Source organism: Antennarius striatus, chromosome 15 (assembly GCF_040054535.1).
Source record: "Antennarius striatus isolate MH-2024 chromosome 15, ASM4005453v1, whole genome shotgun sequence".
NCBI lineage: Eukaryota > Metazoa > Chordata > Actinopteri > Lophiiformes > Antennariidae > Antennarius > Antennarius striatus.
Window position 1 is genome coordinate 19,797,104 of NC_090790.1, and position 22,675 is coordinate 19,819,778.

The 22,675-nt window shown below is 47.8% G+C and overlaps 3 protein-coding genes and 1 long non-coding RNA gene across 17 annotated transcripts in view; 2 read left to right on the forward strand and 2 right to left on the reverse strand.

Annotated features, from left to right (window-relative positions):
- Window positions 1-7,687, forward strand: part of nedd4l (NEDD4 like E3 ubiquitin protein ligase) — a 28,157-nt gene extending 20,470 nt beyond the window's left edge. For 12 of the 13 annotated variants that reach the window (XM_068335004.1, XM_068335005.1, XM_068335006.1 and 9 more), the window contains 14 exons: window positions 374-428; window positions 512-570; window positions 699-764; window positions 854-1,083; window positions 1,945-2,066; window positions 2,166-2,236; window positions 2,319-2,414; window positions 2,504-2,577; window positions 2,701-2,761; window positions 2,913-2,972; window positions 3,067-3,174; window positions 3,629-3,725; window positions 4,151-4,223; window positions 4,500-7,687. In XM_068335004.1, the coding sequence (XP_068191105.1) occupies window positions 374-428; window positions 512-570; window positions 699-764; window positions 854-1,083; window positions 1,945-2,066; window positions 2,166-2,236; window positions 2,319-2,414; window positions 2,504-2,577; window positions 2,701-2,761; window positions 2,913-2,972; window positions 3,067-3,174; window positions 3,629-3,725; window positions 4,151-4,223; window positions 4,500-4,602 (1,275 nt within the window). In that variant the 3' untranslated portion in view covers window positions 4,603-7,687. Of the gene's footprint in view, window positions 1-373; window positions 429-511; window positions 571-698; window positions 765-853; window positions 1,084-1,944; window positions 2,067-2,165; window positions 2,237-2,318; window positions 2,415-2,503; window positions 2,578-2,700; window positions 2,762-2,912; window positions 2,973-3,066; window positions 3,175-3,628; window positions 3,726-4,150; window positions 4,224-4,499 lie in introns of those variants that run through there. The other variant, XR_011038197.1, reaches the window with a different exon arrangement.
- On the reverse strand, window positions 7,611-16,112 carry alpk2 (alpha-kinase 2). 2 transcript variants are annotated; one of them, XM_068334996.1, is made up of 11 exons: window positions 16,052-16,112; window positions 13,014-14,825; window positions 10,865-12,086; window positions 10,622-10,787; window positions 10,418-10,545; window positions 10,303-10,344; window positions 9,917-10,215; window positions 9,679-9,767; window positions 8,829-9,046; window positions 8,692-8,740; window positions 7,611-8,610 (listed from the first exon to the last, which is right to left on the reverse strand). In XM_068334996.1, the coding sequence occupies exons 2-11, from the start codon at window positions 14,682-14,684 to the stop codon at window positions 8,403-8,405; spliced, it is 4,092 nt and encodes a 1,363-aa protein (XP_068191097.1). In that variant the 5' UTR covers window positions 14,685-14,825; window positions 16,052-16,112; the 3' UTR covers window positions 7,611-8,402. The 2 variants fall into 2 exon arrangements, with proteins under 2 accessions (XP_068191097.1, XP_068191098.1); XM_068334997.1 differs by lacking the exon at window positions 16,052-16,112 and adding an exon at window positions 14,992-16,041.
- A 1,010-nt stretch (window positions 16,113-17,122) lies between these two features.
- On the forward strand, window positions 17,123-19,225 carry LOC137608706 (uncharacterized). The gene is made up of 5 exons (XR_011038222.1): window positions 17,123-17,820; window positions 18,111-18,214; window positions 18,591-18,809; window positions 18,902-18,967; window positions 19,085-19,225. It is a non-coding gene; the product is annotated as an uncharacterized lncRNA (long non-coding RNA).
- On the reverse strand, window positions 18,047-21,214 carry oacyl (O-acyltransferase like). Its single transcript, XM_068335248.1, has 14 exons — window positions 21,022-21,214; window positions 20,860-20,938; window positions 20,633-20,768; window positions 20,360-20,553; window positions 20,088-20,273; window positions 19,907-20,009; window positions 19,705-19,806; window positions 19,468-19,633; window positions 19,306-19,385; window positions 19,083-19,193; window positions 18,851-18,974; window positions 18,571-18,757; window positions 18,278-18,420; window positions 18,047-18,194 (listed from the first exon to the last, which is right to left on the reverse strand). Exons 1-14 carry the CDS (start codon window positions 21,133-21,135, stop codon window positions 18,090-18,092), a joined length of 1,830 nt encoding a protein of 609 aa, XP_068191349.1. The 5' UTR covers window positions 21,136-21,214; the 3' UTR covers window positions 18,047-18,089.
- Between the last annotated feature and the right edge of the window lie 1,461 nt (window positions 21,215-22,675).

Sequence of the window (22,675 nt, forward strand, 5' to 3'; positions counted from 1 at the left end):
CAGAACGGATTCAACTTGTATCTCGAGGTACGACTACCTGGAAGCACTCAGACCCGCCCCTTTCCCCGCCCCTTTTCGACAGACCAGAGGGAATTATTTCAGCTGCGTGTGTGTGTGTGTGTGTGTGTGTGTGTGTGTGTGTGTGTTGACCTCTTCCTGTTGTGGTCGTGTCCCTGCCTTGCTAATCCAGATGTTTCTCAGATAGGCGAGAGAATCCTTCGACTCCTTTGGTAAAATGTTTGATTGATCTGGATCTTCTAATATAATCAGTCCAGTCCAGATCAATCAAACAAAGAGGAAGGACAGCGAATGGATTTGATTGGCTGTTTGATCGTCCGACTGTCTGACTTCTGTTCGTTTTTGCTGTTTTCAGCCTGGATGGGAAGAAAGAATCCACTCAGACGGACGCACCTTCTACATCGACCACAGTAAGACGTCCACGCGTGTGTGTGTGATTGTGTGTGTGTGTGTGTGTGTGTGTTCCTAAAGCGTGTGTGTTTATTCCACACAGACACGAAGAACACGCAGTGGGAAGACCCGCGGCTGCAGAGTCCGGCTATCACAGGACCGGTGAGTGGATTCCTCCGCTAACACGCTAACACCTCCGTGTCAACCGGCTAACATCCTGGTGTCGCAACGCAGGAAGTCAAAGTAGAAGATTATTGATGGGTTCTTGTTTCCTGCGTTCCGTCTTTCAGGCGGTTCCCTACTCCAGAGAGTTCAAACAGAAGTACGACTACTTCCGGAAGAAACTGAAGAAACCGGTGAGCGTGGGACGTTTTTCCCTCCAACCGTTTTAAGGCTAGCTAGCCTCCACCTTTCCGCTCACGCCGCCGTCTGTTTCTTCTCCCAGGCCGACATCCCGAACCGTTTCGAGATGAAGCTGCACCGGAACAACATTTTTGAAGAGTCCTACCGGCGGATCATGTCTCTGAAGAGGCCGGACGTCCTGAAGGCGCGTCTGTGGATCGAGTTCGAGTCGGAGAAAGGGCTGGACTACGGGGGCGTGGCCAGAGAGTGGTTCTTCCTGCTGTCCAAGGAGATGTTCAACCCGTACTACGGCCTGTTTGAATACTCCGCCACGTAAGTCCTCTGGCTGCAGATCCGCTGTTTCTTCTCGGCTTTTTTCCACAGCGTGACGCGAGGGAACGAGGCGCCGGCTCGTTTCCCCGAGACGCGTTCAAGTTTCCTTTCACTGTGATGAACTTTTCCTCTCATTCAGAAGGCATTCCTGCAGCAGATGTTTCCCACATAGACTGTTGGTTTCATTTAGCTGTTGTTCCTTTGACGCAGTCGTCAACGGAGGATGACTCATGTAGGGTAGAGGTAACAAAAGCTGTTAAGAATAAAGAAGCCGTTTATCGTAATTGTTCAACAAAAAGCTGATGCTTTGGGACCGTTTGGGTAAGATCGGCTTTTTTATGTTCCATCGGTGATGTCACATGACGCACCATCCGCGCCAAACCTGTTTGATTAGCATTAATTGATAGTATCAATCAAACCAGAGCCTCAAGGCAGAGCAGCAGAGTCCATGTGGAGTTAAATTCAAATTTAAGTCAAATTAAATCATTTAAAGTAACTAAAATCATTTTAATCTGTTCCATTCTTGTAAAAAAAAAGGCCTCAAACCCCCTAAATTATGAAATAAAAACATTTTTATCAACCAACAGACACGCAGACTTTACCCGTGTGTAATTATGAACAAATGAAAAGAAACACAAAAGTCAGGAGAGCACACGAGCTACGTCTTTACGTATCTCGAATTTTCACTCGCATGTCGAGCAAAAATATGACTCGTATCTCCAAAGACTCGTATGTCAAGCAGCTCATATCTCAAGTTGCGGCTGTACATCCTGACGTATCGCCATGGAAACCACGTGGCTCAGGACCGACAGACGGATCTCAGCTGTGCCTGACTAACGCCGTGCTCTCCGCTCTCTGCAGCGATAACTACACCCTCCAGATCAACCCCAACTCCGGCCTCTGCAACGAGGACCACCTCTCCTACTTCAAGTTCATCGGCCGCGTGGCGGGGATGGCCGTGTTCCACGGGAAGCTGTTGGACGGTGAGCCGCCGCTGCGTTCCGATCTCGCGTTGCCGTTTTGGGGGGGGGTGTTTCCAGTTTTTTTTCGGGAGACATTAACCGTTTTCTGAACTTACGCAGGTTTCTTCATCCGGCCGTTCTACAAGATGATGCTGGGGAAACAGATTTCCCTGAAAGACATGGAGTCCGTGGTAAGATCCGAACATCCACCCGCGCTAACGGATGTGTTGTGGTAACGTGGGTTGATGTTTGCTGCCTGGTTCGTCCCCACAGGACAGCGAATACTACAACTCTCTGAAGTGGATCCTGGAGAACGATCCCACCGAGCTGGACCTGAGGTTCTGTATCGACGAGGACAACTTCGGACAGGTCTCAGCTGACGTCATTCTGTTCACCCTGGTACTTTTCTGCATGTGTGCTTCGGCCTCAGGGACTATTTTCTGGTTTCTGCTACTCAGACGTATCAGGTGGACCTGAAGCCCAGCGGCTCGGACATGGTGGTCACCAACGACAACAAGAAGGAGTACATAGAGTAAGCATCGCCTCTGTCTTCCTAACGATCATAAACACTTAACCAGGCGTGAATCTAGGGGTGTGGTCACGCCCGGGTGTGTCTGGCCCCGCCCGTGTCTCACGTCTCGCTCCTCTTCCTCAGCCTGGTCATCCAGTGGAGGTTCGTCAATCGTGTCCAGAAGCAGATGAACGCCTTCCTGGAGGTACGGACGTGCAGTAACACTCCCGCCACCAGGGGGCGATGTGACCACACGTTTGAGGCTCTGAGTTTCCTGAATGGACGCTGAATGTTTGTCGCTTTCAAAGCGGCAAAACTTTTTGTTGGTTTTTAAACACGTCTTCTTTCACGTCCAGGGCTTCACCGAGCTGATCCTCATCGATCTGATCAAGATTTTCGATGAGAACGAACTGGAGGTATGAATTCTACTTCCTGTTTCACGTTTCCGCTGAAACACGAGGCGGCGTCGAGCCTTTTTAAACGCCGCCGGTGGTCTCTGTCCTCACGCAGCTGCTCATGTGCGGTCTGGGAGACGTGGACGTGAACGACTGGAGGCAACACACCGTCTACAAGAACGGCTACTGCCCCAACCACCCCGTCATCCAGTGGTTCTGGAAGGTACGGGATCACACACACACACACACACACACACACACACACACACACACACACACACACACACACACACACACACACACACACACACACACACCCGACATGGGACCTGGATATTTACTGGATTCATTCATTCGCTGGCTTCGCTTCTGAAGATCAAAGTCTGTTTGCAGCCGTGTTTACTCTGATGAAAGGAGTTCCTGGTTATCATCTGTGTTTAACACACACACACACACACACACGCACAGACACACGCACACACACACACGCACAGACACACACACACACACGAGTAACACAGTTCTGAATAAGAACGAACCTCAAACTTCAACAAATCTCTTCTGCTTTCTTTATTCAGCGTCTCCACGGTTGTATAAGTGTGAGAATATTATGGGATGTAGATAGATAAATTTAGACTTTATTGATCCCAGACTGGGTGTTGATATCGTCCCTGCAGGTCGTCCTCCTGATGGATGCAGAAAAGAGGATCCGGCTCCTCCAGTTTGTGACGGGGACGTCTCGCGTTCCCATGAACGGCTTCGCCGAGCTCTACGGTGGGTGAAGCCGCTTCCTGCCCTCTAAACACAACCACAAAGTCGAAGCGCAGCGCTCAGGATTCATGTAACGGTGTCATAAAAATAGTTCCCTGAGAGACGATGAGTCACCAGAGCCAAGATGGGGTTTTCTGTCGATGCAAACATTCCATCAGAGGAAAAATTAAAATCAAGTTTACGTCATTTTCCTTCACTTAACGTCTGTGTGCCACAAATAAAATCACTATTAAACCGTTAAAAACACATAATATCATGTTACCATACAATAAATCAGAATAAAACATATCATGTTATATTATCAGGCCGTAGCCCGTAGTATGTGTTTAATTGTGTCATTTAAATTAATTAAAATGTTTTTTTTTTTTTTTATTGAAACTCCCAGGATTATTTTATCTTTTTTTATTTTTTATTTTTTTGTGTTCCAGGTTCTAACGGACCTCAGCTGTTCACAATCGAGCAGTGGGGGACGCCGGATAAGTTACCAAGAGCTCACACATGGTAGGACACACACACACACACACACACACACACACACACAGAGTGATAAAACAAGTGGGAGTTGACAGTCACACTCAGTGCAAACTTTAGCATGCTAATATGTTAAGACTCAGTTGGGCCAATGAGAGTCATCTGAGATGAATAGGCTAGCATGCTAACATGGAATCTGTGTTTACAGGACAGGACACTAACACACTTGGCGAGATGCTAACTACATTCACCCAGTTAGCCTAGCCGCTAGCGTAGCCTGAACCCCGTGTGCTTTATCCTCCCCAGCTTCAACCGCCTGGACCTCCCCACGTACGAATCCTTCGAGGACCTGAGAGAGAAGCTCCTCATGGCGGTGGAGAACGCCCAGGGCTTCGAGGGAGTGGACTAAAGCGGCGCCGTCCGACCGCGTCCAGGCGGACCCACGAGGGGGTGGGGGGGGAACGGCCCCGGAACACCCCAGGGATGTGAACGCAGCCGCTGTGGCGGCGCTGCCGGCGCCGCGCCGCAGCCGCCGTTTCGGACTGTACAGCGATTAGTTGAGCCAACACGCCTCCGTCTGTAAATGTTTTCACCGCAGGACAGGTTCTCCTGCAGGTGCTGGGAGAACGGGAGCATGAATATCCACAGATGCCCCCCCACCACCACCACCACTCCCCCCCCCCCCTTCGTCCTGTGCTGGAGACGCAAATACATTTCAGAAGTTCCTTTCTTTCCTCTAGAGCACAGTATTCAACCTCCCCCTTTCAGTGGAGGGGCTGCCTGGCCTTAATCACAACTCTCTTCAACCCCCCCCCCCCCTACCAGATTACCTGAGGAATTCTAGCCAATCACGTTTCAGGAGTCAGCCACGCCCCTCCATCGAACCTGGTCTGTACATTCAAATGATCAGAAAAGTCGCCACTGCAGCCTTTTGTAGAACTTTGTTTTCCAGCCGCTGGCGAGGATTCAAGGGGGGGGAGAAGGGGATGCCCCACCCCACCCCAACAACAACCCCCACCCCCCCACAAGATGATTTTTCTACTTCCTGTCAGCGGTTTTGTTGTTTTCTGATTCTCCGTCTTTTTACTGACAAACATGTGGTTTACTACTCTGGCAGTTCTTTGACACGCTGTGTAAATTATAAAACTGGATCGCTGGAAGGGGGGCGGGGTTTATCAGGGAGGGGGGGCGGGGTCAGTAATCCATATCATGTGTTCAAGCAGGTTTTTTTGGTTTTTTTTTAATCGTGGCGCTCCGGCGGCAGCATGAAACGCGTCTTGTGTTCGTGGGCGAGAAGGGAAAAGAACGATGCCGAGACGGCCGTCGCCGTTCGTAAAGCTGTAAAAATAAAACAAAAAACAACTTTTAAGTTCTTTAATGGTATATAAATGTATGTCTGAACTCCATTTAACAGAAGTATTACTGATCGACACTAAAATGAAGCCGTGTGGAGGAAAAAAAAGCTGTGAACGGAAAAGCAAAAGCGGCGCGAATCTTACTAAGAACAGATGTTTTCTTTTTTTTTTCTTTTTTTATCTTCTCGTTTTTTCTCGTTTCTCTCCTTTTCTAACACTTTGGAACCTGAAGGGCACTTTATCGATCTCTCTAAGGTCACCTGTTGTTCGTCTCTCGTCATTAACTTTTGAATGTGATTCTTTATTTTCCATTCGGAGCACTCACCCGGTGCAAGAGTAGAAAGACTGTAAATCTGGACTGCTGCTAACGTAGAAGAGACGACAGAAGAGAAGCAGAGACTTCACATCCTTTGCGACCTTCCCCCTTCACCTTTGACCTCACCCCCCCTCCCCCTCCCCCTGTCATGATCGACCCTTGTTTTTTGGAGGGTTTCCAGTTTTAATGAATCACTTTTGTTAAAAGATTCCACCTCTCTGCTCCTCTTTGTGGTTCATTTAACGTCAGCCGAATAAAAAAAATGAAACCTCTCTGTGTGTTTGTGTGACTTTTTGAATCCTCTAACTTTATTAACACACATGTTACAAACAGATGCACATTACCTGAGCTCTACAGGTGTGTGTTCAGTCATAACAGCTGACCAGACTGCTCCCTGAGTGGGGGGGGGGGTCACGATGGACCCTCCTCTTTGAGACTCGCCGCCGCCCCGTCTTGTGTGTCTGCACACACACACACACACACACACACACACACACACACGTGTTGTGGTGAAGGGACCTCAGTTCATTCACACAATCGCAATCTAGGAGTTATCAGCTCCAAGGACGAGCAAATAAAAGCCTCCCTGCCAGTCCGGGGACATTTTATCAAGACCTGCTACCCCCGATGTGGTCACAAACAAACCCGCCGCCAACTGATCTGATCTGAAACCATCCACCTGCTGAGGAACGACAGTCTGAAAACATAAAATAATACTTTATGTAATATAAATATAGATATTTCAGATTTGATGCTCCAGAATGTTTGAATCTCTCCCTGCGGTGAGAAATCCTGCCTGACCTGGAGCTGAAACTGATGTAGTGTCTTCTAGTGTTCCGTTTATTCTTTAATACGCATTAAATTATAATGATGACGACGTGATCGGCCACAAATGACTCCTTTGTGATCCTGCTCCTCACCTCCGCTCAACTTATCGTCTATAAAGTTGTCGCCCCTGTCCCACCTCACGCTGACTTCCAGTAAAACCTTGGTTTTAAGGCCCTGTTGCCTCACCCGGGGTTTCTGCTCTCCCCCTTCTCCACCCCTCACCCTCTACCCCTGGTCAGGGTCGATCAATACTTCCCCTGTAGCTTATCACTAATGTGGAACCGGCTGTTTGTCCTAACTCTGCTGTGTCTACATAAAGACTTGGACGCCGCAGCATCCGACCTAAACGCACCACGGATCACCAGACGCACAACTGGACTTTTAACTGGGACAGACTTTGAGAAGGGGCATCAGTAGCTGAAGGGCAGAAGAGGGAGACGGGCTGGGGGAGTCAGGAGCGGGAGAACTACCCCTCGGGTGTGGAGGAACCTGGATGAAACCGTTGAGGTGAGTTAATTTCCTGCGGATTCGGATCATTTCAAAGTAGAAATCAATGTGGGCAGGTGTTTTATTTTATTTTATTCCAGTGTTTCCTGTTTCTTTTCTCCAGCAGGTCGACTAGTTTGGTTCCCACCTGTCGACAGGTAAACCAACCCCTTCCTCCAGAGCTGTGGAGTGTGACAATGGTGTTTGTGTCGTCTGTATCAAACGCCATTATCACACTAAATAGCTCCAGTGTGATCACTCACTTCCTGTTTCGCCTGCACACCCGTCCTCCTTCCTGCACGTTTCGGACTTGGCTTTATTTAAAACCACTTCGTCCGTGATCCCGAGACTGCGACCCACTTATTTGGAGGTGCTAACCTGTCGCTGGAGACCTTCTTCTTCTGCAGGGTCAGAATAGACCAACCAGACATGGAAATGGTATCCTAGCAATGTTTTATTGTTGTACAGCTGTCCTCGTCCAATGCAAATCAATAAACAGTTTGTTTTTAGTCTGTCGCCTGGACTTTCACACATTCAACATGCCTCAAAAATAAATGGTACAAACACCTCCAGCCTCCTCCAACCAGACAAACATGGACAGCCCCCCTCCCCTCAAACCCAGAGGTCCTTTCACAGCCAATGTGAGTCAGGTTAACTTCACAGAAAACAAACCGGAGCCACGTCAGACATGTAGGTCGATGTTCAGCAGGTTTTAAATAGAGCTAACGCGACCGTTCGTAGACGTGAGCGATCCTTCACGCCACGCCAACTCAAGCAGAAGTGACCCAGATACCCGACAAATCAATAAATGTCCACTTTTCTCAGCGAATATATCTAAAAGGTTCCATTCAGGTGAGATTCACTTGTATAAAATGTGTTTGAGCTGTTTTTTTTCTCCACATGATAATAACGCAACAATAAAATGAATTACATCCATTTAAGAATCAAACGAATGACTCCTGGAACACACTGGAACCGCCTGACGGACGTTGATCCAGATGAACGAGTTCATTAATTTAATGAACCGATCGCTCCAAGTAGAAAACACGACTCGAATAAATCAATCAAGAAATCTCTAAGACGTTCCAGTTCCTCTTGTTTCTTCACAGTTTCTTGCCGAAAGCAAAACCTCAAAGTAATAAATAAAATAAAAATAAATCTAGAGGCTGAAGTCAAATGGTCCTCCAGAGGTTCTGGTTCCTGCTTCAACCCCTCCTCCTCCTACTAGGACTTCCCCTTCGTGGGGGGGCTGAAGGCCTTCTTTTTGGGGGTGGCGGTGGGCTGGGGTTTACCCTTCAGAGCAGATGGGTGCTTCTTGGCTTTGGCCTGCAGAGACTTGAGGCCCAGGATCTCGCAGTACTGGTTGCACTGGTGCAAAGCTTTGAACTGGTCGATGAAGGAAGTGGAACAGTTCCCCTTGAATCCTTTATACCTACGAAGAAGAAACCCATGATTGATCAGTTGGCAACGATCAATAATCTGCATCCATCAGCGATCTGATAGGAAAACTCACCCTTTCTTAGAGGTGGCGATTCCCACATCAGTGAGCCTCATCCCCACTCCTGGAAACCATAGCAACCAGACAACGTTCAGTTTTCATTCCAACTTCAGAATAAAGCCAACTTCCTGTTTCCTGTTTCCTGTTCCCACCTTGCATGTCGGTCACCAGCAGGTTCCCGTCGGTTTGATGGTACACCCAGTGCTGGAAGGCGCAACACTTCTGCCCCGCCTCCGAGTCGCGTCGCATCAGGTTGATCTCTTTGCCGTCTTTCACCGAATACTTGACGAAGTCTCCGATCAGCTCCTCCTCCAGCGTGGCGTAAGGGATGTGATTGGACGGCCGGTGGACCAGGTAGATGGGGATGATCCTGAGGACACGGAGCAAACAACGGCCCGGGGTGGGAAATGAGTATAGTGTTGTGTTGTGTTGTGTCGTGTCGTGTTGTGTTGTGTGGCATTGCATTGTGTTGCAATGCCTTGCATTGCTTTGTGTTGTGTTGGGTTGGGTTGGGTTGGGTTGTGTTGTGTTGTGTTGCATTGCCTTGCATTGCATTGCATTGCATTGTGTTGGGTTGGGTTGCTCTGCCTTGTGTTGCATCGTGTTGTGTTGTGTTGTGTAGCGTGGCATTTCATTGTGTTGTTTTGTGTGGTGTTGCTTTGTCTTGCCTTGCGTTGTTTTGTGTTGCATTGTGTTGCCTTGTGTTGTGTTGTGTTGCGTGGCATTGCATTGTGTTGCATTGCCTTGCATTGCTTTGTGTTGTGTCCCGTTTTGTTGCATTGCCTTGCATTGCTTTGACTTGTGTTGCGTCGTGTTATGTTGTGTTGCGTGGCATTGCGTTGTGTTGTGTTGTTTTGTGTGGTGTTGCCTTGCCTTGCCTTGCCTTGCCTTGCCTTGCCTTGCCTTGCCTTGCCTTGCCTTGCCTTGTGTTGTGTTGCGCTGAATTGTGTTGTATTGTATCGCATTGCGTTCCATTGTGTTGCGTTGCGTTGCATTACTCACTCAGGGATCTCTCCAAACGCCTCCAGCTCCTGCGCGGCGCTGCTGTAGGCCTTGATGTATTCTCTGGCCGTATTCTGGACCTGACACTCCTTCAAAACAAACAATAACAACAAACATGTTTATGAGGAGATCATGAGTAAATACCTACTGTTGAGTAACGTCCATCATTTCCTCTGATCATGTGACACCAACAGAACTTCGTGGGACTGGGGGTGGTGGTCCCCAGAGGCAATCTCACCTCCACAGCCAGACTGAAGTTCTTCTGGATCAGCTCCTCGTTGTTGTTGGTTCCGTAGCTGATGGCGTTGTGGACTTTGAGCACGCAGGAGTGTCCAGGGAGCAGCGGCGACATCTGACCCGCGTTCAGCTTTGTCCGGAACGCCCGCCGGTGCATCCCCTCCCCAAAGTGAACCTTTTCGGTGATGATGCTCACGGGGAGGTTGTCCCCAAAGTATTGGTTGGACAGGAAGTCCTCTTTGAACTCCAGTCTGGAGCATCGGACGTCCTCTTCTTCACTCGTCACCTCAACGGGAGCGGCTACACAAAACACCCACAGACACAAAGCGTCGTTGAGTTTGGAAGTTTTAAAGCAATGACAAACCTGGGTCAAAGGTCAGGACTCACTTGAGACTTTCTTAGACGGAGGGATGACGATCTCGCTGAGCACTGAAGAAGAGACGGAGTGTCTTTAAAGAAGGTACTTTTCTTGTTCGCGTGACACCATCTGAGCGAGTCCTACCTTCATATGTCAGCAGGTAGTCCAGGGCAACGCATCCGTGTGGACTGCTGAGGCGACACTGATACTTCCCCAGGTGTTTGTGGGACGCATTGGAGACAATGAGCGATGCCCGGCTCTCGTCTCCTGCACTTCAGAGAAAGGTAGAGTCAAGAAGATGCTAACTCGCCAATAGATTCAAACATATACTAATTATAAATGAAATACCTTCTCTTGACCTCGGTCAAGATGGTGCCATCTCGACTCCAGGTGACGGTATGTTGGGAGAACACGGCTGAAAACTGACACCAGAGGCTCAAACTCTGGGGGTCTCCACCCACGGCCTCCACCTGGATGGACTTCACCATCTTGGGCTCCAGTGACGTCGCCGTCGCTGCCAGGACGAGGAGAAGGTGAGTTTACCTGAGGATAAAGAGTTGCTCCTGGAGCGATGCAAGTTTGATACCTTACCTTCCTTAGGGGGTGCCTTCTGTTTGACCACCTCGCTGTAGGCCTTCTTGAGAGGAGCACCTGCTGCCTTTGGCTCCTCCCCCTTTAACTGAACAGGAACTTCTGGTTTTGACAGTTTTGACTCAAAAACACTGAAAATTTTCCCAAACTTATCATCCGACAGACGTCGTCTTTTAACGTCATCGCTCAGAGGGCTGGAAAAGCCTTTGGGCGGCTTATCTGTACGTGGAGGTTGTGGTTTAGCATTAGCTTCTGGTAGCTGTGATGCCAACGCAACCACATGTGAACAATCTGCGTCTTTTTGAGCGTTCGCAGCTTTAATGTCCAACTTGGCCTCAAACATTTCAGTCCTACCTTCGGACGATGGCTCTGCTGCAACTTTCACTCCTTGCTTCTTCTTCTTGCTGTGTGGTTTAGCAGGACCCTTCTCAGTCTCCTCAGCCGTCTCAATCACCCGTTTAGCTTCTGTCTCCTCGGGCCTGGCGGCGCCGTCGTCACGAGTTTGCGTCTCCTTGGTCGGAGGATGGGGGTCTTGCTTTTTGCTGCCTGTCTGAACGGAAGCATGGTGACAACTTTGAGATTGTCCACCATGATGATGACCCACCGACTTGTCCTTCTTAGATCGTGTTCTGCCCTCTGACGTGGACTTATGGGTTTTGTGAGGCATCTTTCCTGTTTTTTCTTTATTCCGATGAAACTGTAACTCGGCTTTTTCCACCCGTGGGACAAAAGGGTCCTTTAAATCTAGTGTGATGATGGCAACGCGGTTTGACTCTGAGAAGAAGAAACGATCTGAAGGCACAGCAACTGCCTTCGGCAGCTCCCTGCTCAGGTGGTGAATGTCCTCAATGGTCAAACACTCCCTAGAGTCCGAAGAATGTTGACCTCGAGGGGAGGATTTCTCAGAATCTCTTGTATTTTCATCATCATTATCAGTGTTCTCATCTCCGACACCCAAAGGTGCTAAAGGACTGACGAACCCAGCGCTTCCACTCTGGGCGATTGTCGTAACATTGGCGTCGAGGCCAGGTTGTTCTTTCACATCTGACCCGTGTGAGTCCGTTGGCGTTTGTGTGGGGAGGAGGTGACCTGTCGAGGATTCCTGTCCTCCTCGATCAGCTGGTGCGACGCTCCTTTTAGCTTTGTGTTCGGCCTCTGAGTCCAGCTGGGAGATTGTCCTATTGTCCTCATCTGTCACTTCACGCAGTCCGTCTGTAGAGAGCTAAAAATGAAAATGGACTAAAATCAGTCAAAACATCCAGAATTTAAACAGAATATAAGATAAGATTCACCAGAGCAACGGCCTACAGAAATACCCCATGAGAGTGGTTGCACCAGTAGATGCCTATGAAAACATTCCGTTTCGGATAACACATACCTTCCTATAGAGCCATGAATTAGCCACCTACTGAACACCATGCTCCCATGTCCGACCCGACCATCCATATGAACCTGAAACCTACGCTGTCGCCGATATAGACAGACGCTCCAGCAATGCCTGGCACACCTAAGCCAATCAAACGCAGCCTCCAGGCCAGCGGACCTGTCGGCGTCCTGATTCAGGGATTTTTAAAGGCGGTGCTGGGGGAACGGGTGAGTTAAAGGTTGAGTACGAATAGAGAGAGAGAGAAGGAAGGTCCGGTTTCAGCCCTCAGCTGTGCTCCCCATCACCCCCCCCCCTGCTATTATCATTGGACTCTCAGCTATTCTTAGATGCCATTTCTGTCCGTCTGAAGGTTTTCTCTCAGCCCCTCCTGCTTCCTTCAGCACACCCAGCTGTCAGTCTCTGAGACGGAACCAGAGGATCCGATAAAACTGACCTCTCTGTGCAGAACGAACGGCTCCAGGTGACGATGCTGGAGATCAGGTGATGACTGTCCCAGGACTAGCCTGTACCTTTGGACTAGAGGAATGTCAACACTGTCAAAGGCCAGGATCTGGAATGTCTCTGCCCCCACAACATGTGACTAAAGTATCTGCCGCCCGATTGAAGGTGATCTCTATTATTCTGCCAACCTGAAGGTTGAATCTTTCCACTGCTCCATTCCACATTCGGAAGAAGTGATGAAAGGTACAGACTGGTTTTTATGTGTTGTTGTGTAAGCGAAATTAAATTTCACATCAAATAACTTATGAAAAGTGATCTTACCTCCTCCGTCGTCGGCACTGTTGGTTCATGCAGTCCCTCCAAATCCAGATCCTCAATTATGTTCAGTAGTATTGGATCTTCTTCATTGAGGATGAACACGTCTGCTTCAACAGACTCAACACGGCTGCCAAAACGAGGTGCATCCATATCAGAGGAAGTAGATCCAGGAACCAGCTTTCCGTGGCTTCCTCCAGGAGAGACATCTGTACCAGACGTCCCCATGGATGAGCACCAGTGTGGGGGCAATGAAGGAAGGTTGGCCTGGCTGCTCTGGACTTCTTCTGGATCTTCTCCTCTTGGCGTGGATGACGTTGCGTTGTCGGCCAAGCCCCACCTCTTTGAACTGTCTCCACCTGACAGCTCACGTTCTCCAGCTTCCCGGCACAACGAGAGGCATATCTGTCCAGGGAGGACGGAGCTCTCAGAGATGTTCTGTGCCTTTAGCGAGTGATCCTGGACTCCCATGGGCGTCTGCGCCGCTGCCTCGGTCTCTATATGGGTGGCTACCTCTGCTAGCGCCTGTGTTAGAGCATCTATCTCAGCCCCTATCTCTGTGAAAGCAGCTGTGAGGTCCTCTGGTGGAGACGTGATGATCCCGGTCCAGTCCGAGAGTGCGCTCGCCCAGCTGTCCACCGACGACCACCTCTCAACTGGTGGACCCCAACCTACCGTGTCATCGTCACACCAGCCAATCCCGTTGCCCCTGTCAGGGTTGTAACCGGACACCAGCGTCTCTGTTGTGGGAAAAGATAAATCACCAGTGGCCGTGGGCCCCCCCGTTATCCCAGAATGACCTGCATTGTCCATATCCAGATACTGACACGCGTCTATCCATAGCTCCATGGGGCTGTCACTGCGCTTCAGATGGGGGGTCAAATCTGTGACCTCTGCCGTCACGCTTCGAGCATCATTTACCGACACCCATCCCGCCTCGCAGGCGTCCACAGCAGGTGGTCTCGGTGTCTCTTGCTGACGTACGCCTGACTCATAGTCCAGCATAGGATGACGCTGCGTCACCACAGTTGGTGCATCATGAACGGAGTCATGTGATTTACTCTCTGGGTCAGCCTCCGTCCCCCACGTCTCGTTTTCAGGACACCGGGTCTCGGTATCATGGCTCAAACGGAAGTCCTGAGTCTCGCCTTCAGAGATGTAAAGGTCCGACAGAGGCGCCGTGGCCGTGTCGCTCTCTAAACTGTCCGACCGACACATTAAAGACCCCAACAGAGAAGAGTCAGAGACAGACGCCGACGATAGGACGGTCTTTTCTGCCTCTTTCATGTAAAACTGACATTCAGATTGCTGGGAGATAAGATCATGACCTAGAAGAGGTAACATGGGTTCTGACGGGCTGAAATAGCTATAAACACTGCGTCTGTCATCCTTTGGCGCCAACTCAGAGTCAAACAACAAACAGTCTGACTTGTCATAACCAGATGACAAAGACGCCAAACAGTCTGAGTCACAGTTTCCCCCCGAGGACAGGCTGTAGGAAGCAACTGATGAAGTCTGGGCTGACTTGTCAGCAGCTTCTGGTCCCATCCTGTTAGCAGCCGGGAAGCCTAAATCCCCGGCTGGACCGTCCAGGGGGGCTGGTGTTGGGGAAAGTCTTTGGTCATCCGCGTGTGACGGATCCATCGGGATCCTAGCTATGTTGCTTGGGCAGGTCATCGGCAGCAAAGCAGCGGGCGTCAAACATCGTCTTCAAGCCAAGTTTTGGGATGAATGTCATCAATGCCGTTGTTGGTGTCTGGGTCCTGCGGATTCATTTGGTTCCTCAGGTTCGACTGCATCCATGCTCAGAATCAGCCCCTGCAGAATGAAGCATGGAAGGAGCAGAAAATTAACATACTTCACAATTTAAAACCTCAATAATACACCCAGAGCATTCTGGTCCTCCAATCTGAGAATCCAAACGAGGACCACCTCCCTCCCGTGCAATGGCACGTTGCATGCTTTTAGAAGACGCTTAAAATACCTGAACAACAGGAAACCTTACGTGGAGAGCCTCACTAAGAACCCTCAGACCTGGAAGTCGTTCCGTGATGGAAGAACAGGGAAGGATCTCTGGGATTACTCAAAAAAAATCACAAAACAGGAAGTAACTGTGCACAGCTTCAGCCTGTCTTCCTTCAAACAGACCCGCCGCTCGATGGTGAACCCAGGGCAGGGCAGGGTCACGACCCCAGCTGCTACACGACATCGACACCCAGAAGAGCCCATGACCAGAAATAATCCACGCTGCAAAACACAAGCGTACCCTATGCTAAAACATTAAAATGTTCCCAGTACATACGCACACAGTCCTGCCAAGATGTGTTGAAACCGAAGCCTTTAAAACATGCGCACTGATACGCAAGACTGCAGGACGAGAGCTGGCAGCACAGACGCTGGAAACATTCCAGAACATCTTCACCCGTGACCCGCATGAGTCGGATTCCTGCAGCGACGAAGGACGCCTAGTCGGCCCCGCAAGTGTTTACCAAAGACGAACAACTACCAAACTCATTTCACGTAATGTCAACTCCACAAAAATGTGCTCAAGTCCCAACATTAACAAAAATCCAAGGGTTAAAAGTCTGATCACAGATCAGACCGACAATTTGGAAACGCTCTGGATCCTGATTGGCTGGCTCAGCTTTGACGGATATTAAAAACAATAAAACTGTCAGCGGCTGCGTGAGTCTGAACAGCAGAGTGTAACTCCGTGTCATCTCCACGCTCAGCGCCAAAATATGTGCGTCCCGGGTCACACAACACCCGACCGGCCCGTTGGGTCTCCAAAGCCTCGCCCTGACAGACACGAGCTTAACCAACATTATTAGACAGAGTACCAATGTAATAGTCTTTATCCAGTGTGTGTGTGTGTGTGTGTGTGTGTGTGTGTGTGTGTGTGTGTGTGTGTGTCTCAGATGAAGCAGTCTAACTGACAGCGTTAACCTTTCCTCTTAAAGACACAAACAAACAAACAAACAAACAAACAAGCAGCTGAATCACACATGAAAAAGCCTGATTCTGGTCATGCGTGTTCTACGTACCTTCACATAGCGTGTGGCTCAGGACACGGACCTGCGATGTAGGACTTCACTTTGAGCCCAGGCAGTCGGGGGTCTGGGGGTGAGAGGCTATTTTTAACTGCTGCCCCCCTCAAGTACAAAGTCAGATACCTGATCTGGGGATATGTGCCGATCTTCAGCATTTATTTTTCCAGGCTGTTGGGCGACTCCTGCTCCAAGAGCATCATGGGAAAAGCGTTTTAGCTGCTTTTATTTCACATATTTTTGTCTTCAGACACCCTACACACACCCTACAGACACCCTACACACACCCTACACACACCCTACTGACACCCTACACACACCCTACAGACAACCCTACACACACCCTACACACACCCTACCAGAGGCCTCTGTGTTCAGATGGGAGTGTTCATGTGTTTATGACAGACCGTAGTGATGATGATGATGATGATGATGATGATGATGATGATGATGATGATGATGATGATGATGATGATGACCCCTTTGACCTACCTTTGACACACATTGAGCAGTTTTTGTAACCTGCAGGTATTTCTGGCTCTCATGTGACGCCCCATGTGACAGGTGAAGGAGGTGAGACAGGTGAGAGGTGAGACAGATGAGACAGGGGTGAAACGGGTTAATGTCACCGCCGTTAACCACAGGTTAACAAGAGCGTCAGAAACCCTCTGAAGTCTGAACATAGACAAAGTTAAGCGTGTGTGTGTGTGTGTGTGTGTGTGTGTGTGTGTGACACCAGTGACAGTTTCACAACTGAACACCCCCCCATCTGCCACACACACACACACACACACACACACACACACACTACAGAGGGTTTACAAAGAGGTTGACGACACACGCCGTTAAAGTGATGTCACATCCTGTTGTGTAACACTTGTGTCTGCACACCTGTTGTGTCATTGGTTCTACCTAACAACAGAGGGAGTATTATGGGATGCTGTGTGACGTGTTTCCATGTGTATTTGATCCGACTGTGTTTTCTTGACTTTCGCGACAGTTTTATGTTTCAGGAACAAATAAATAAGTAGGATAAAAATCTTGAGGCGAGTGATTTGTGAAAGGTAATCATGTTCACATCTGACTCCCTTACTTTTCTGCTTAAAATGATATCAAACATACACAATAGTGTAATACACAGCATGCATGAAAGCATGCGTTTCACATGTAGTTGGAAATGAGAAAATGTGCAATAAAAATAACACATTTCTCCCCACAGCGGAAGATTCCTCAGGACCTTTCCTGCAGACGCTGCTTGGACATACTTCAACAGTCTCAGACATGTTACGCCATCTTGAGCATGTTGTTGTGGGGTTTGGAGTTGGACTCCACCCCGTCAACTTTCGTCGTGTCGTCTTACCAAAGCTAAATGTATTTATACACTGTGTTGTCGCGGTCCGCCTCAAGCCGCCATCTGGCCTGCCCCCTACAACCTCCCCAGGAGTGACCGGTGGAAAATGGACCTCAGCACGTGAGGGTTGTGCATCAGCACCACGTTTCCTTTACCTCAGTGATAAGATTTGTACAGAAGTCCTGAACAGCATTCGTTTAATCACTTTATTTTTTTTTGATAACTTCAAAATTAATATTGAAACTCCAGTTTTTATTATATACTTGGAAAATCATAATTCTTCATTTCTTCTTCATTTCTTGCCCTTATGATCAGGAGCAGTCAGAGGAGAAAGAGCAACAACGACACCAACAACCTTGTTGATTTGTAAGAAAACATCGAGACGGGAGCAGCATGTGACTGACGGGGGCGTGTCGTACGTATATATAATATAATAATATAATATGTAGTCATCATTTACTGACAGATATTTTGTCGTACATTTAGTCTTCAGATGAAAATACTTTTAGAATACCGTGTTAACATGTTTGGCGCAAACAGTGATTCAACACAATATAAAATGTCTTTATTTGCAGATGACATGATTTTATACATGAGAGACCATCAACCAATTTAATTGGTTTTGATGCTGGTTATTTGAGGAATGCGGTGATTAAAGTTTGATGTCAGTAACTAGACTCTTTTCTATGTTCTGCCCCATTTCAGGAGGAGGTAGGGTTTCTCAACCAGCACCGTGAACATGTAGCCCACCACCAGTGTGAGCACCAGGTGACCAAGGAACATGTACATCTAAAGAAATGAGGAGAAAGGTAAAAGTCAAGATTACGTTTGAAATACCTCGGCGCTGTGTGTTGTAGAGTAAACGGACTTACAAAGTTGATGTTTGTGTAGTGGATTGGGGTCTCTTGTAATCCGATGTAAAGGATTATGAAGACCGGATGTGTCAGATAGCAAGCAAAACTGATGTTGGATAGAGGAACCCAGAACCCAAAAGACAAGAGAGTCTTAATAAAACCTGGAGAGACAAACAGACAACACTTTAGCAACTCTTAGCTTTTTTTTCCACCAGTCAGAATACATAGTCTTAAAGTGTCATCAATCAACAAATTAAAATATTTCTCAAGATACATATTTGACGATTGGACGGTCTCTGCCCTTCGTTTACCTCCATATCCGTCCTCACAGGCCAGAATGATCCAGGTGAGCGCCGCCGCCCAGAGTGTCCTGTGCAGCCCCTGGTAGAGGGCGTGTGGCACAGATGGATGGGCAGGGGTTTCCTTCAGGACGTAGGCCAATCCCATCAAAGCAGCCATTAGTGACAGACAGCAGGACCAACCAACTGCTGCTTGCCACTGCAGGACAAATGAGACAGCAGGGCAGCGTCATCATGCTCTACTTGATAATGTAATTATTATGTGTTCATTCTGATAGAATGCATTTCTCACTTTGTGCTTTAACAACTGTTTTTTTCTCGTTGTCAAATATATCCCCATCAGGATGCCGATTAAAAATGGCCCATATCTCGTGTACGGCTTCACATAGTAAGACAAGACATAGTTCTCGTAAGTCCTGCAGAATAAAGGAACAAACACTTTCTGAATCATATTTCAAGTTAGATGAAACCACCTTACGTCTGATGAATTTGGCGTTTGCATTAAGTTTACTAAAATGTCTTACAGAGTAGACGGCTGAAAGACCGGCAGCTGGCAGACTGCAGTTACGATGGCGCTGGCTAACGTGGTCATCAACAGGAGGCCTCCAGCAACAACGGCAAACATCCCTGTGTTTCTGACGAACGCCAACAGGTTGTACAAGCACAGTTATAGCGGTAGCCTTGATTCAAAAGCATTTCTTTTTCATTTCTTGGCATTTTCCCCCACAATCATATGAAAAGACATACATCCTGTAGAGATAAACCAACAGAGGAGTGGTGGTGTAACACTGGAAGTCCAGAGACAGATACCAGGTCCAGGGGATGCACTGACGGGATAGGAAGGGAAGCATTAAGAACGTTAAAACTGTTTCCTGGACTATGCTGTCCTGACTCTTTGTTGAGACTTACTATCTCATGGACTTGGAGGAGATTGCTGATCAACAATAAGTTGGCCCACCAGTAAGTGTTACAATCCATTAATGTATTAATGAATGGGAACCAATAGGGCCCCCACTGGACCAGAGAGGTGAGGCCGATGGTTAGACACATTATGAACAAATGCAGTGGTTGAATCCTGCAACAGAGGGAACAAATGGAGAACCTCAGTGTTTTAGATAGCATGGCGAGGAGCAGTAGGTCGGTTACCTTTTGATCCTCTTGAAAAGGTAGTGGGCCAGCAAACCCAGACTCAGTTTGTGTTCAGCCTTGTCGATGGAGCCCAGCAAAGACCTTGCACTCAGGAGACCCCTGCAACACAGACGCTGCTTCTGAACCTGGCAACGTCAAACACACACATCCATCTGTTTCACATAATTTGATCAATCATGTCAACTTGTTTGGGTCTCACCCCAAGAGTAAAAAGGTGTCCACCGCCAGAAAGACAGGTCCACTAATGGAGAGCACCAGCAAAGGGTTGTGTTCTGCTGTTGTCCTCCAGTTTTTGTAGTTATCTGTTGTAGAAAGGACTGGATTTCAGTCACAGGATAGCCACCAGACTGATGAACGAGTCGAGCTAAGAAGTCGTGTACCCAGGTTGTTTATTACAGGGAACTGGGCAGAGTGTCCACATATGATCCATAACAGGCTGAGAACCCGGATGCCATTGAGGGAGGAGTAGCCGCCTCCTGGGACACTAGAGGTGGTGCTTAAGATGCCCTGCGTGGTCATTTGTAAGGAGAAGGCCTGGAGGCAGTGGTTAGCGAGGTTGGAGCTGTCTGGATGTAGACGCAACTGTTATCTTTAACACACTTCAGCTTATTTCTGGAGCCAATTATCCAACCACAGAGGGGAGAGTACTTACTGATGGTAGTCTCCGCTGACACATCATTTGTACTCTCACCGCTGGAGGAGCCATCGGTCTTCAGGGATCCATAGAGGTGGAGGCCGGTGGATGACTCTGCCATCAGACTGACCTCTTTGTTTCGTTGCCTTTGTCGGACAGCCGTAAACAAGGTAGCGGCAAGAGGAACGGCGACCATCACACAGCACACCAACCTGCAGGAAATAAAGGTGTGAGCTGAGGTGAGGCATGCAAAGACACACGCAGGTTAAAGATACAGGGAAATCTACTGACAAACAGGTGATGTCTGAGGCACCGGGGGCGATGTTGTTGGGCAAACAGTGGGTCATGATCAGCTCCTGGGTCGACTCATTCACCAGGATGGGAGGTAGAGGAGGAACCAGGGACGTCACACCAAACTCAAGTTTCCCTGTTGAAAAGGACAAACAAGTCCCAACTTATGCAACTCAAAGTCAGGACAGATCCATCAGCACCGCAGTTCCGGTCGTAAAATTCCTGACCATTCAGCACCAGTGTTTGCACCTCCTCCTCCCCACACGAGTCAGGAACACAAAGACCCACAAAGTACTGGACCGGTCCCTACATGACCAAACATCACAATCAGTATTTTGTTCATTAGGAAGTCTTTTTTTGCTCCTGTTTTTATCTGTCGGTGCCCTTACCTGCCTGAGGAACACCTGGCAGTACTGGCCAGAGAAGGCGGGGCCATGGGCGGAGCGACACTGCTGCAGTAAACCAGGCTGGTTGGCGTTACCTCCTTCCACGTTGCTACCCATCTTCCCAAATGCATCATACACTGACAGGACACACACACACACACACACACACACACACACACACACACACACACACACACACACACACACACACACACACACACACACACACACACACACACACACACACACGCAAGTATAGGAATAACCAGAGGCTGACTTTCTTTTATTGCTATCACCTGGTTGAAAAATAAAGTTTGTTCATCAGTTAGAAATAAGTTTATGTCATAATGGTTGAAACTATAAGTTTGTGTCAACATATTATGAATGCAAATGTTTATTTGATGCCTATTATGAAATAAAACATGATTTTACATGAGTGAAAGTCTGCAGACTTTTAACAAGATAATATGTAAAGGAACGAGTTTTATTCACAGAATAACATGGTTTTTGTTTCCACCTGTTAGCGCTACGCCTTAACTCAGCGAGTGGCTAACTTAATTAATTTTTTTTTTAATTTTATTTTAATTTTATATACTGGTTTGATCCCCGAAGGGAAATTAAGAACGCACACTCTAGCTACTGATTACAAACGCATGCATACATATATATATTTGTGAGTACAGGCCCCTGTATCACACACACACACAAAGGGGCCTGTAGGCATGCAGGGGAGGTAGAGTGGCAGGCAGCTCCTTCTTGGTGCGCCTCAAATGAGCAACTTGTAAAGGGGACGGCACCTTGCTCAAGGGTGCCTCGGCAGTGCTCCAGAGATGAGCTGACACCTCCCACTGTCAGCTCACCTCCGGGTATTTTTGGGGGGGCGGGAGCGGGAATCGAACCGCCGATCTTAAATCATAGGACGACCCGCTCTACCGCCCGCTTTACCACTGAGCCACTGCCGCCCCTAAATTAATAATTAGCTAAATAATTAGCTAAAATTGATTTAGCTAAAACAGGAATATCTGTAAACAACATCCCTTCTCTTGTATGACGTTCTGGCCACCAGAGAGGGGTCACGAGTGTTTCTACCATCGGTAAAACAAAGACCCCACCCCACCCGTTGACACCGATGTTGGCTGCTGTGTGAATTCATTGTATTTTCATAATAGTAATAGTAATATTATTATATTATTATAATTATTATTATATTATTATTATTATATTATTGATATATTATTATTATTAATAATAATAATAATAATAATAATATAATGCAGTGAATTGAAGAGATGATCATCCCACAGTCACCTGAAATAAATAATTTGTTCTAAAACCCCTAAAAGTAATATAAATTCCAAAATAACCTAAGTAAAATATGAGATTAATATGTTTGTAAAGTTCTGTATGTATGTGTGTGTGTGTGTGTATTCATACAGTATATATATAAATATATACAGTATATATACTGTATATATACTGCATATATATAATGTGTGTGTGTGTATGTATATATATATATGTGTATATGTGTGTGTGTGTGTGTGTGTGTGTGTGTGTGTGTGTGTGTGTGTGTGTGTGTGTGTGTGTGTATATATATATATATACACACACACACACACACACACACACACAGAGGGAGAGAGAGAATTTTTTTATA